This window comes from Phlebotomus papatasi, chromosome 3, assembly GCF_024763615.1.
Source record: "Phlebotomus papatasi isolate M1 chromosome 3, Ppap_2.1, whole genome shotgun sequence".
NCBI lineage: Eukaryota > Metazoa > Arthropoda > Insecta > Diptera > Psychodidae > Phlebotomus > Phlebotomus papatasi.
The window spans coordinates 43408452-43423420 of record NC_077224.1 but is presented as its reverse complement, the minus strand read 5'-3'; the positions used below and the strand labels follow the sequence as shown (position 1 = coordinate 43423420).

Sequence of the window (14969 nt, the reverse complement as noted above, 5' to 3'; positions counted from 1 at the left end):
CCATGTCCATGTAAGAGAATTGTAAAAATGTTGCACATTAAAAACAATTTCAAAGGTTAATGAGAGAAATTTTCGTCAAAATGCAATATTTTGAGATGATTTTCTTCAAAATACGTCATTTTGACGAAAAGAAAATATTATTTAACAAAAGACAGAACTTCTTGAAAGGGTGGGCAGTAGAACTAGAGGAACCAGTATTTTTTGCAGGCTCTCCCTTTTATTTAAAATGATTTAAAATATTTACTTCAATTTAAGTATAAAGATTCACATGTAATTGTTTATTAATTATTTCCCATAAAATATGTTAGTACCATCATGTTAGATCATCAAAATATTCAAAGCTCGTTAGCCAATCAGAAACACTTTGGTAAAAAATATGAGATTAAATACTTAATTGCACGTGGAAAATAGTTTTGCTAATACTTAAGTTCTATGCACAGAAAAAAATATTTTGTAAAAATGTTCGTAAATGTTTGTGAATTCCCATGGAGTAGTTACGAAATGCTCGTCCATCGTATAACCCACAAACAAGTTCGTAAAATTTTGTACTTTTTTCACAAACATTGTACGTAACACGATCACTTGACGAACATTTTTCGTATTTTTGCAAACATTTGTTTGTAAGCGTTCATTAAAACACAAAAATTTTCGTAAAATTTTGTCATTTATTCGTAAATTTTTGTTTACCTGACAAACATTTTACGAACAAATGATAAAATTTTGCGAACACTTTTTGTGTGTTTACGAACACTTATGAACAAATGTTTGTAAAAGTACAAAAAATGGTCGTCAAGTGATCATGTTACAAACAATGTTTGTGAAAAAAGTACAAACTTTTACGAACTTGTTTGTGGGTTATACGATTCACGAGCATTTCGTAGGTCCCCCTTAGGAATTCACAAACATTTACGAGCATTTTTACAAAATATTTTTTCTGTGTATGAGAAATTAATGATGGTTAAAAGACAAAGAGGATATTTCAAATATACTTCAACATTTTTGACATTAGTTTTCAGAGGTAAAGGTAGCCCAAGAAGCAAAATAGCTGCCTTATAGAACCAAGTATTAAACAAGTCTTTTAGTACACTTTTAAAAGACTTAAAGTGAGAATTTTCTGTAGAAATTTCTATAGGAGCTCTTAAGATCCTTAACAGTGCGCCACTTTACTTATAGTAATCTCAATGATGGGACCAAGAGCGTTATAAGTAAATAAAAAGATTTTTGGTTCTATAGTGCCTTACTTAAGGAATTCTACAACACTATATTAAGAAAAATTGTTTCTTGGGAGTCTACGTAAATAATGTAACTCAAATTACTTCCATAGCTCATTGGCTATATAAAAATATTTTGTTCTATTTACGGTACACATAGTTTCTTGTAGTTTTTGCAAAACAAATTGCAATTTTATGGCACTATGCAATACATCCGCTTTACTGTAGTGCTTTAATAACAAGAGAGTACGAGACCATCCCCTGAAGAGTGAGTAGAAAAAACGCATTGTATGGAACTGCCCCATTCTCCCTCACCATGATGCTCTATCCCTGATAATTCCTAATGTAGATGCTTTTATTTCCTCTCAAGAGCTTCCACTTTGTGAATTAAGGAGCCGCCCCAATGGAGAAAATGGGAGGGAAATACTCTTTACAATGCTAATCACGCTCAGGAACGCTTTGTCTTTCCTCTACTTTGGCATTCAGGAGTTTTTGGGGTATCTTCCCCCAAACCCCATCTTTGCTCTGATGAGCTCGAAAGACGTCCATCAAGTTTCACGCTCGAAACTCCACACTGTGTTTCGCAAGATGATTCGGAAAATAGCATCATATGAGCCAGAAGGAAAGGTCTTCCCTGAACTTGGGAGAGAGATGGTAATTGAGGGGGCTGAAGGAATCAAGAGGAGTACTGGAGAATTAGAAATTCCACACCATATCGCATCCATTAAATGCAATCATTCAACCCATCCTTCTGGTGGGGGAATAGGGAAGCTCCTTTCGGTACTCCAAAACGATGGATGAGTGAGACACTGGCAAGACATTTATGCCATTGAAGATGAATTTCTTCGGGCACGACATGAATAGGAAAATTTCACCTCATGCACATGACGTCATTTCCGAAGATGTATGTCAAAGTTATCTGAATATAACACCTTGCACTTTTCTGACATCCTACAATTTTCCCACCAAATGATCCCTGGCTGCATAAGAGGTGGAGCGATATGAATCTTGAGGTTTTTGTCCTTACAAACTTGGAGGGTCCTCCAATTGCAAACCACAACTCTCACGAGGGCACTTTCCAAGATAGCAATCTCCCAGACGAAGTGCATTTTAATAAATCACGAATTGTGCAAGTTTTTCACCCAAGCCCCAACCCAAAGGTAACTATAAAGAAGTGCAAGAAATAGTACTAAAGGTGATAAAAAAGGTGGCAAATAAACATAATGGTGTTACGGTTTTTAGCGACCGCCCTGTGTAAATTTGCTAGAAAAATCGTGTTCATATTAAGTGTTGTTTATTCTTGTCTCCCCAGTTGAGGACACGCGGGAAAAAAGATTGTTGGAATAAGGTTCGCGAGAGCAACAATTAAATGGCAATTAATCGTGATTGCAGAGACGAGGAAGGAAGCTTACAGTAATGGGGTAAAGAATGAACAAGTTGAGCAAATTGGACTGCTTTTGCAGGCTTTGAAGACAACTTTTCCAATTTTAGCAAAAACTTTGCTATTCAAGTTATTTTTGTAAAGAAGAAATTTTCAAAGTATGAAGAGTAACTCTCAGCGTATAGATTTCGGAATATTAATTTGATAAATTCCGCGAGTAAAGAAATATGGGGTCGAAGTAAAACCTCTTTGATAGGGAACCATTAGTGACACTTTGTCTAATAAAATTCCTGAACACCTCTTTTAGTACATTAACCCATTCCTTACTATGGTATTATACATCATACACAAATTGAGTGATTTTAGATGATTTATTTCTGGGCAATTGCTATCGGGAATGGATTTTTAATTACTTTAGTCCTTCAATTACTTGGGAAAATTAGTGCGACAGAGATGGAAATACATTTTGTTGTTCTAAATCAATAGAGTTTGTAATGAATTAATGCACAGAATTTAAATTGAGTGACCGTTAAGACGTGTGTTTGACAGGGCTCCCCGCGCCCCCATAATAGATAATTTTTTTTTTTTTTCAAAAAATTCATCAATTAATGAATAAGAAAATAATTGCAAAATATGAACATTCTGTCAAGTATTTCTAGTACATTGACTGAATGGGTTAATATTCTCATGTGTTCTGCATAATATTTAGACTTTTTCCGTTGGTTCGTGTCATGACTGTTTTGTGGCTTTAGAACACGACGATGACTGGGAAAAACAATTGTGACAGAAACCAACTCAAAGAAAACCCTATTACTCAGAAGCATATAAAAGCATTTCTGTACTAAAAAAAACTGTTCATAGTAAAGGTACCCCTTTTTCATTTTTCATTACAATAGCGCCATAAAGCTGTAGTTCGTATTATGAATTCCAATCTACTGAAAAATGAACATGTTTTTTAGAACTGTACTGTTCTAAGGGCTTCTACATTATTGACTTTTATTTGTATTGGTTGCTGTCTTGACTGTCTCACCAAGTCCTCTCCATGTTCTAAAACCACCAATAGACGTGACAAGATCCAGTAAAAAGAAAAGTCGATAATGCAGAAGCACTTGAGAACAGTAAAGCGCTAAAACACATGTTAATTTTTGTTGGAATGTCACAACAACACCTTTTCATTTCCGTTTTCTATTTTTTGATACAATTTGCATCGAAGCTTTGCATTTCAACTGCCCCATGGTGTGAATAACACTCCAAGAACCGCAACAAAGAGATTTTATTTAACGCCTCATGGAACATCAGCATGTTCCGTGGAATTGGGGAAACGGAAGAAATGTCCAGAGGGAATCAAGGGGTGGAAGGAAGTTTGCCGACAAGTTACAATCGTCGTGCCGCTGCCACATATGTAACGCCATGCAATAAAATAATAAGCAAAAAGAAGTGTGTGCAACTAGTTGCAATAAGAGATTGCCCTCGCGAGAGTGCCTGGAATATGAAGGGGGAGAAGCACAAAAAGGCTCCCTCATTCCTCTCCTTTCCAGGTGATATATACACTCCAAGAGGAACAATCATTTGCCATGGAGGAGCAATTGGACGCGTTTGTTTGTGGAAAAAAAATTGCTGGTGTACAAGAAGTGCTTGCAAATATGGTGCTAAATCACGATTTTCATTTGAAGCCACCCTTTTTTCCATCGTGAGATTCCCAACAGCACGAAATAGTTCGCCCACTTTGCAACCATTATGAGAAGCATAATCTCTGATGGATCATCTCAACTAGTTTAAATTTAATATTGCACATGGTGCAACACTTGGTACTACAAATTTTTTAACCTGTACCTCTCTTTTGATTTTAAATTTCTAAAGGTTTTTGTACCCAGAAGTGAGACAAAGAATGGCGGGAAAGTGGCCAAATGGGGGAGTCAAGGAGCCTTTCGTGAGGACAAAGTGGATTATGTTTGGATGGTTAGGTTCCACCAAAGAATTTTCTATGCCTTGGAGATCATGTCTCTCTGCCCTGAAACTTAAAATTTTCATCAATTCCACATGAAAGACTCACGCTGATTTTTGTAGAAAATTACTAATGGTTTTAGGGAAACTTTTTGAAAAGGTCAGATGATTGGAGTAAGGTGTTATGAGTTTTCCTTAGAAGAAGTAAAATAATTCTACATAATATATGAGTTTGCAATTTTGAGCTGATAAGAGATGGATAAAGAAATTGCAAAGAAAATTTTTAAATTACTAATTTAGTACATGAATGTACTAAATCAGGGCATGACTGTAAAAATTTCATGTTGATTCTTCTTATGTTCATTTTTTAGTACAGCGAAAAAGATCGACAAAGATATTAGGTAAACAATTTTACTTCATTAGTATTTTGTACTAAACTTGTGAAAACTGTTTTAAGAATCATGGAGTAATTTTTCTCAACAAAATTTAGTAAAATGTAAAATAAACTGCTTTAAACTTAAAAAAAATTACTGTAAAAATATTGGTTTCTGAGTATTTTAAATCATCTTTGCCTGTGAAAATTTGTTTTAGTACATGCCTGTGCTAAATTCTAAATTATTCTGCTGGAATTTTCTTTAAATTGCTTGAACATTATTTGCGATTAGATATTTTAATGGATTTAGTAAATCGGGTGAGAAAATTTAATCCTTTTAAAATACACAAAAAAATGTTGCCTAAAATTGCTCGTAAATGTTTGTGAATTCGTGAGAACTTACAAAAGGCTTGTAAATTGTATAATTTACGAAAAGCTTCGTAAGAGTTTACACTGTTTTTACAAACATTTTTCGTAACATGATAACTTGACGAGATTTTTTTGTTCATTTACAAACATTTGCTCATACATTTTTGTTTGTCTGACAAAACATTACAAACCAATGACAAAATTTTACGAACATTTACGAATAGATACTCGTAAAAAAAGAAAAAAAATGCTTGTCAAGTGATCATGTTACGAACAATATTTGTAAAAAAGTGCAAACAGTTACGAACTTTTTCATGAGGTTTACGATCAACGAGCACTTCGTAAGTCCCCAGTAGAAACTCACAAATATTAACGAACGATTTTACGAAATACACTTATTATGTGTAGTGTTTTGTACAATTTTATTTACATAACCGAAATTAGGTAATGGCTAACCCAAGAAGCAAAATAGCTGTCTTATAGAACCAAGTATTAGACAAGTCTTTTAATGCACCTTTAATAGACTTAAAGTGAAAATTTTCTGTGGAAATTCCTATACCAGCTCGTAAGATACTTAAGAGTGCGCCACTTTACTTATAGTAATCTCAGTGATGGAAACAAGAGCGTTATAAGTTAATAAATAGATTTTTGGTTCTATAGTGCCTTATTTAGGGAATTCTACAAGACTATTTTAAGAAAATCTTGCTGCTTGGTCCTATTTCAATGGAAAATTAATATGTTTTTGACTGATCTCAATTGTTTCTGTATTATCGACTTTCCTTTGCTTTGGTTCATGTCTCAACTGTTGTGATGTCCTGACAGTCGTGACAGAAATCAATACAAAGAAAAGTCGTTTATTTAAAAGCACTTAAGAACAGTAAAGTGGTGAAAAAACATGTTAATTTTTCACTAGAGTACCACTATACACCTGAACTTCAACATAATGTAGCATGTTCAATTTTTTTTCTTTAAAAACTCAATAAATATAGACTTCACTGAAATTTAACTGAATCATAATACACTGCTGGCAATAATCATAGCTCCACTTTTTCATACTGGAAAAACTTTGAAAAACAATTTTTTTGGAAAAAAATAAAAAAATCATTTGAAGGTATTTTCAAACCGATATGAAAAATTGCCATTTGAATTTAATACCGTTAGAACTGTGAGTACTGTGATAGAATCTTTATCAAAATGGCGATTTTCGGGTGGCAATAATTATAGCTCCACTCAATAAATTTGGCTCCAGGGTATTTATTTTCAATCAGTAAAGGTAAATATCTTTTAGTAATTTAATTAATAACTTTATTAAGCTAATTAGAATCATTTTTATAAAGTTTTTCATGAATTTTGCTGAAATTTTGTATGAAAAATGTTTAATGAACAAAAATAAGGGATTAATTAAGGTCTTGAAGGGGATGAAAATTGACAACCAAAAAATTTCCATAAAAATGACAAGATCCTATCACCTTTCATCCGAATTTGTCCATATTGTCGACATATATGCATTTTAAACCACTCCCAGGGCTAAAAATCTCCTTTTGTTAGAGGCAAAAGTGTTCAATTTTCCGTGTTACAGTCGAAAAAAAACAAGTTTTCTACCGAAATTTGATGTAAAACAATGCTGACTGCTTAGTCTCATCATGTTCTGTTGATCCTGCCCCAAAACAGAATTCCAAGTGACTAAGGTGGTCTTCAGAATACTGAAATAAAAAATTATCAAAAAGAAGCATATTGCAGTTTGATGAATAGAAGGTGTTTTACCTCATTTAAATGGTTTAAAATTATTTTTTCAGAGAAAAAACAAGTTAAGACAAGACCTATCAATTTTTTTATTCGAAAAAAATAATTTTAAACCAATTAAATGAGGTAAAACACCTTCTATCCATCAAACTGCAATATGCTTCTTTTTGATAATTTTTTATTTCAGTATTCTGAAGACCACCTTAGTCACTTGGAATTGTGTTTTAGGGCAGAATCAACAGGACATGATGAGACTAAGCAGTCAGCATTGTTTAACATCAAATTTCGGTAGAAAACTTGTTTTTTTCAACTGGAACACGGAAAATTGAACACTTTTGCCTCTAACAAAAGAAGATTTTTAGCCCTGGGAGTGGTTTAAAATTCATATATGTCGGCTATATGGACAAATTCGGATGAAAGAAAGGTGATAGGATCTTGTCATTTTTATGGAAATTTTTTGGTTGTCAATTTTCATCCCCTTCAAGACCTTAATAATTCCCTTATTTTTGTTCATTAAACATTTTTCTTACAAAATTTCAGCAAAATTCATGAAAAACTTTATAAAAATGATTCTAATTAGCTTAATAAAGTTATTAATTAAATTACTAAAAGATATTTACATTCACTGATTGAAAATAAATACGCTGGAGCCAAATTTATTGAGTGGAGCTATAATTATTGCCACTCGAAAATCGCCATTTTGATAAAGATTCTATCACAGTACTCACAATTCTAACGGTATTAAATTCAAATGGCAATTTTTCATATCGGTTTGAAAATACCTTCAAATGATTTTTTTATTTTTTTCCAAAAAAATTGTTTTTCAAAGTTTTTCCAGTATGAAAAAGTGGAGCTATGATTATTGCCAGCAGTGTATTTGTTTTCAAGTCAATTATGAAAAATATCTCATTGATTACGGTATTGTCTACGGAAATGTGTCACAAATAACCCAATCCTTGGAAAGCAATTTTTGTGTAATTTGAGATATTGAGTGAGAACAAAGTGCTAAAGTGCTGAGAAAAGGATTTTCATCCAAATGAGATGGCAAAGTTTAAAATCCCCAAAGATTGGACAGTTCTCAGATAGGCTTCCATTGAAAGAAGGCTCATCTGTGAATTCCAAAACATGCTAATAAAAAGTTTCTTCGCCCCGGATGTGTGGAAAACTTCCAAATAAAATCAACTTCATAATTTATTCATAAGCTCTGGTGGAAGTGCACTTTTTGACTTTTTTTCTATTTTTCATCCCAAGCTTCTCTTTTGGCATCTATCCAGATGATTTTTCATTTGAAAATATTTCTTGTTTTCTGTGGGGTTGGAAAAAGCTGCAACCACAATCACACGAATCATGTATCAAAGGTGGAAAATTGAATTTTTTCCCCTTTGCTAGCATCTGTGCCATTGCTTGACATTTTTGCCTCATATTATTTTGGGAGAAGAAAAGGCGGAAACAGCCACATGTTATCCCAATTTTGCAAATTCGTCCCTTCTATTATTTATTTCTCTCGGGGTAAAAAAAACTGGGACAGAAATTTCAAAGAAAATCTCCTGAGAAGACTTTCTACTTCCAATTTGTATCAATTTCTGTATTTTCAGAGAAATTTTCTGATCACAAGAATACCTATAGCATTTTTCCCCTCAAAAACAAAAAAAGAAATTGCATGCTTAGAAGCGATTCTGTTTGCAAGACATTGGACAGACAAGTGCATTATGGAGCATTCCTTTGAGCAAATACCATTGAGACTGTCTTAGCATTCTCTAGAGAGGTGTAGGAATTGTTTGAGGACAGCACTAGGCCAATTTGGACAAGGTACATGGCAAAAAAAAACATACATAAAATTCCAGAGACCAAAAAGAAACATACCAAAAAAATATAAATAAAATATCAAAAGAATTTGGAAAAAAAATACACTTTGCATAGCGATTTGCCTGGTGATGAAGGATTTTTGGGGAGGACCAAATTCTCGCAAATCATACAGAGAGATCTTTTTTTTGTAATTGGGAACTCACCAAAAGGTGTAGCGCATCGGGCAAAGTGTTAAAGTTATAAGTTGGAAACCCGCTCTGGAAATAAAAATGACAAAAAATATCATCAAAAATCACGTCGATTTGTCCATTTTTTTTAGAAGGAATTTTGTGGGACAATAAAAGAAATAAATCAAAAAGAATTCTTTTAATCCAAAAAAACAAGAAATTATTGATTGGAATTTGGAAAAAAAGAAATCCAGAACCGCTTCAATACTGTGTATATATATTGTGATTTGTTACTAACTTCTGTGCACAATCCTGACAAAATAATTTGCATTGAAAGCTTTTAAGCCATGGGCCATTTGGAAGAGTTCACGGATATTGCAATTGAATAAAAATTGATAGTAAGCTTTCGTAAAATCAAAATACACCCCCACCCATCCCATTTCTTGTAAGGTCCTTCACTGATGAATTATTTAAAGGTTTTAGTACTTTCATGTACTAAAATTGTTCATGCTTTGAATTAAGTCATTCATTAACTGCATCAAGTTAAATATAGTTTATTGCTAAACGAAGTTTTATTTTATTTTATGACAATTTCAGATCACAAAAAAGGTGTACTAAAAAGATCATGTTCTAAAAAACTACCATAATGTTTCATGATCAGAAAAACTAAATAACTAAACATTGTACATTAATCAGAAATAATATCAAGGATTATGAGCCTTAATTGTTCTTAAAATCCTCAAATATATTATAAGTCAGCCGCTTTACTTATAAGAATACATGATCCCTCAATTCCTCACTTAAAAATTAATATAAAAAAAGATAAAACTTTTTCTGAGTGGTTTATTCGTGCCGCCATTTCATTATTCCCGCTTCAATCTCTATTTTGAAAAAGATATTATATCGATTTAGCACATGCATGTACTAACGTACTCAGGCATGTTCTAAAAAATGTTCAATGGTTTGAAAACCGATATAAATTATTTTTGAGGCAATACGAAATATATTTTAAATTGAGAGTAACGATGGTTTTTCGTATAAATACATTTCTTTAAGTCTTTAAATTCCTTATTAGTCTTCGATTACATCGCCTGTGTGTTCTAAGAACAAGTGCTAAAAAAAGAACTGGAAACAGCATTATGAAACAAAAATTGTTTTTTGAGAGGAGATTCTGCTTGCCTCAGCGTGGGCAAGGACAACAGTCCATTAGGGGTCCGAAATTGGAGTGGCTCGAAACAAGTTTGAGTGACACCGGGTCATGTTCCAGAGCAAAGTCAAGAATACGAAAGTAAGTAATAAAGTAAATATTCTGCTTTCCAAAAAAAATCCACCCCTCCCCCGCTTTCTTTCTTTCGTCCCATCATGAGTCGTTCATAAAGCGATAGTATGTCGATTTAGTACATTCGTGTACTAAAAAAATTTATAACAGAAATCATAGCTTTAAACGAAGTCTTGTTATTATTCCTTTCCAGTGTTGTTCAGATGCCATGAAGGTTGTACTAAAAAAAACTGCTACAGAATTCTACATCGGCGTTTTAGCATTTACAATCCCCGGTACAAAACAATATTAAAAGTTATAATAAGAAATCGTTGCTCATTACATTGAAATAATAAAAATAAGCTTCCAAATTAGGCAAACTTTTGAATCTCAACTGTCGCAGTCTTCAAACGGTTGCAGGTTTGCTTTCTATTATCCGTTCAATCAATTAAGCCTCTTTTTTTGGCGGGAATCTCTTCCCATGATGGTCTGTAACCTAATCCTCTACCATGGGTATTCCAGTTCGCGTGAGAGAGAAGATGAAAATGTTGCTTGGTGTTTGGTTCACGATAAAAATTAAAATTTAACAAATCGCCAGAAAGTCTCCTCGATACACATAATTAACCACAAACACGATTATCTCTGCGGTTTTGGACTCTCTCTCTCCTGCCCCCTCCCCCCTTGGTGGAGTCAACACACGGGGAAACATAATGAGGATTTTAGTAATAGAGATTCTCTGTCGGAGACAACAATGGCAATTTGAATAAAAAAGGCATTGATACCCGATCCGGGTGAGCTTCTAATGACGATTAATAGAAAATGGAATAGTAAATGGCAATAAGATATTTATAAAGAAGATGGACAAACAAATTGAATAAAATTCTCTCGGCCTGGATGAAAATTGCTTCATAGATTAGGCATGGGATGTTATTTGTGGTGTGAAAGGTTGGAGAGTGATCAGCATCCAATTATATGAAAGCACCATTGATTACGAGGGAGCCAATTCCATGGGAGTCTCTTCACATTCATATTTCACGTGGTCCCAAAGAATACTAAAAAAAAAAGAAGCCTCTCGCAACAGCATACATCAATGATTTAACCCAGTGTTGACCTCATCGTCTGATTTCTCTGGTCAAGCCAACGGCATCTTCTGCAACTTTCGTGACTCCTGCAAACCACCTCCAAACCCTATAATTTCTTTCATGGTGGGCTCAAAATGCACAAAATACGCTATTTACCCAACAAATTTCCATCCCACCCAAAAACTTCCACGTGAATTCAATTGAGAGTCTGTCAATTCTTGTGAATTTTGCACAACATTCGCACCATGAATATCAGAGTAGAATTTTTCCAACTCAGAGTACCATCTCGCCTTCTTTTTAGAACGAAAAGTATATATATAAAGAGAGACGTAAGAAAGACATGCGGATGAAGGTGAAAAATGCCCACCCAGATGGAAAAAGAAATTCTGTACTTGTCAGCTTTTATGAGCTTTTGCAATGCATTTCACCATGTAAATAGTATGTGACCCACTTTTCATGCAAAAGTCACGATTTCTCACACCACCCACAGACTTCAACCCCTACTACCCTACCAGATTTATAGATGGTGAAAGCTTTGAAGCTTTATTAAAATGTACGAGGGAGTACAAGCAAGATGAATAACACTGAGAAAAGTTCGGAAAAAATGGACCAGTAAATTAGTATAGTGTTGTACTAAAATAATTTACTCATAATTGAATGAAGCATTTTGAAATTTGAATAGTTCTATTCATTATTTCAGAAGATTAGCACATTGTACTAAATTTAGTACACCTTCGATTAGACACTAAACATAATTTAGCAATAAACTTTTATTCAACTACCACTGTTTGATACAACACCGAATCACATAATTTTTGTAAAACACACAAAATAGTAACACTTTTAGTACAGATTTCAATATCGTTTAAAATTAGTATAAAATAGAAAAAATTATACACACTATTTAACAGTATATATTTTTTTATAAACAACACATTAAAATATTTCATTTTTTAGAAATACAAGTGGAGCGGTTTATATTAAATTTAGTACTAGTCTAATATGTTATTAGAACAACACACTATTAAATAATATATTCTGACTTTCACTAACAAAACTTGATATAATACTGATATAATCCATTGTAAATAATAAATTCACGAGATTATCATATATCACAGAATTTAGTACTCCTTAAACATACTATTGCACTCAAAACTGATTTTATTTTTATTAAATTTAGATTTTCACTTGCAGATAACTGTTAAATAAAATTTAGAAACCCTTAGATAAATGATTAAATTTCATTACACAAAACTTCACACAAAAAAATCACTTTAAAAACAGCACATTCTATTAGTGATTTAGTACACAGTACAATTTTGTATCATAATTTCACTGTGAAAAACTTTTCTTGAACGTTAAATTAGCAATATTGCAGAAAAACTGTTATTTTTCACTTCTAAAGCTTATAAGTGGGCTTCCTCTGAGCCATATGCATTGTATATAGTTTTAAACAATTTGTACTAAATATTGTACTATTGCAAAGAATTATTTTCAGTTTGTAAAGTAATAAAGTTTGAGTATATTTTTACACTTTTATTGATCTACGGGTATTAAAATAAAAAATCGAAGTTTGAGGTAAAACAAATTTAGTACAAACAACGATATTTATTATTATATAAATAACAAATTAAAAAACAGACGAACTCAATTAACATTCACAATTTTTTTTTAAAAACAGAAATTTACGATTTTTATACTATTTAGTATTGAAAAACACATTCAAACTATCACAAGGTTTAGTACACAAATTTTAGTACATACGATTTTCCTTTAAAATCCTTGTCCTTTAGAAAATAGAAAATTATTTTAATGTAAAGAATACTCGATCTCAATGTTCTTTTTTTCTTAATTTATTAAAAGAGTCGCATATAAAACTCAAGTACACTCTCATCCATAATCAATGAGTAAATAAGAGTTGAATATTTTTCTCAGTGTAATCATATGCAATGGGGGGTATAATGTAATTCACTCTCAGAATTTTCCCATAAACGCAAATTGAGAGTAAGAATGAGCCACTTCAGTGGGGTAGCAGGAGAACCACTCAAACTGTATAGAATTGCAGTAAATATTAAAATTAATCACATAAAAAATTTAATACATTGTCATTAATTTCAATGAAGAATAGAGTAAATCGTAAAAGTGTCACCATAAAAAATTCAAAGAGTCATTTAGAAAAGCATTCTCTTGGGGCATATTTACGGTCAAGTGAAGAAGGGAAAGGGGTTATATAGGAGATGGGAGAAGATCGGACACATTAAACAATGTCCAGTGTTTTTATTGTGTAATGTTGCCCATTATGTTATCTTTCAACAACACCGAATGGTGCGATGATGATGAAAGAGATGGGTTGATTTTCCTCTGTTGATCGATAAGATCGGATCTTTCTCCGGGATATCCGTGGTGTTTTGTGTCTATTTTAATGCGATTTCCCTCGCATCATATAAAAGAGACGAATTAATTTTTATGATTGTACATATAAAACAACCTCCCCATTTTGAGAGGTTTGTCTCGTGTTTGTGGCACAAATCAACTACCCTGAAAATACAGCACCATATATCCTCGCATATATAAACTTTCATCGACATATACAACATTTTTACGACAGCAACAGAGAGAATTTAATTGCGGAAAAATGTCGATAAAACCACTCCAGTTTATCTTTCATTCACTCCAATGGCTTCATAATATTTTAATACATTAAAATATAATATCGAGAGCTTTTTTTTTGGGACAGGGAGAGCGCTCAAATAGGCCTCGTCCTTCCTAAAAGCTCCTATCGATGCCAATTTTTGGCTGAGGTGATGGTAAAATTGTTCAAGAGGATAAAACTTGTGTATACAAAGCTGAGACATTTAATTGCCAAACTTTTTCTTTTAGATCCTCCTAGAGAAGTCTAATTATCGATTTGAGAAGAGAAATTAGGCGCCACTGAGCTGTTTCATCCCACAGTGCCTAGTATCCAATGTGAAAAAGACCATATCCTCATCTTCTTTCGTGTCGTATTAGTGTAAATATTCCTTGTGAATTATTGACGACATTGTTGTTCGATTGAGTCATTACAGTCACGCCATGCATTAAGGCAATCTCCATGTATTATTGGCACCCTGGAATCAAATTCTTACACACTGTTCACAATTCACTCTATTATTAACACTGTGTATACACATCATTAGCAAGAAAGTATCACCAGCACGCCACAAAACTTGAGAAAAACTACACCTCGGTAATAACTTCTGTATACCGCTCTTAAATTACAAACATTTTAGAAATTTAAATTTAAATACTTTTACCAAGAAGAATAGAAAATTGAAGGAGAAAATTTTAGAAACTATGGGAACTGCTGCAGTACTCATAATTTTAGTACAGAAACCAATTAAATTCTCAAAAAGCCAGTAAAGAGATTCTCAAAATCTTTTTTGAATAAGAATTATCCGTGATTCAAAGGCCTTTCAATTTCTTTTTACTAAGTCTTAAATAGGATTAATTAATTTTGAGCTTTTGAAGTTTAATTACAATAAACGGCAAAAAACTGGAGGAAATTTTTATAAAATAATGAGTAAATTTGTCAATGAGTCTATTTAATAAACAACAGAAATAGAATGGGAACCTGACCTTTGGAAAAAGCTGTA

General features: G+C 32.8%; 1 protein-coding gene across 2 annotated transcripts in view; it reads right to left on the bottom strand.

Annotated features, from left to right (window-relative positions):
• The window catches only part of LOC129805758 (uncharacterized), a 351969-nt gene that overhangs the window by 59183 nt on the left and 277817 nt on the right, over positions 1-14969 (bottom strand). Inside the window, exon 3 of one of the 2 annotated variants that reach the window (XM_055853890.1) lies at positions 9031-9084. The exons of the other annotated variant lie outside the window; for it this stretch is intronic. Coding sequence (XP_055709865.1) covers positions 9031-9084 — 54 coding nt within the window. The remainder of the gene's footprint in view (positions 1-9030; positions 9085-14969) is intronic. 2 annotated transcript variants of the gene reach the window in all.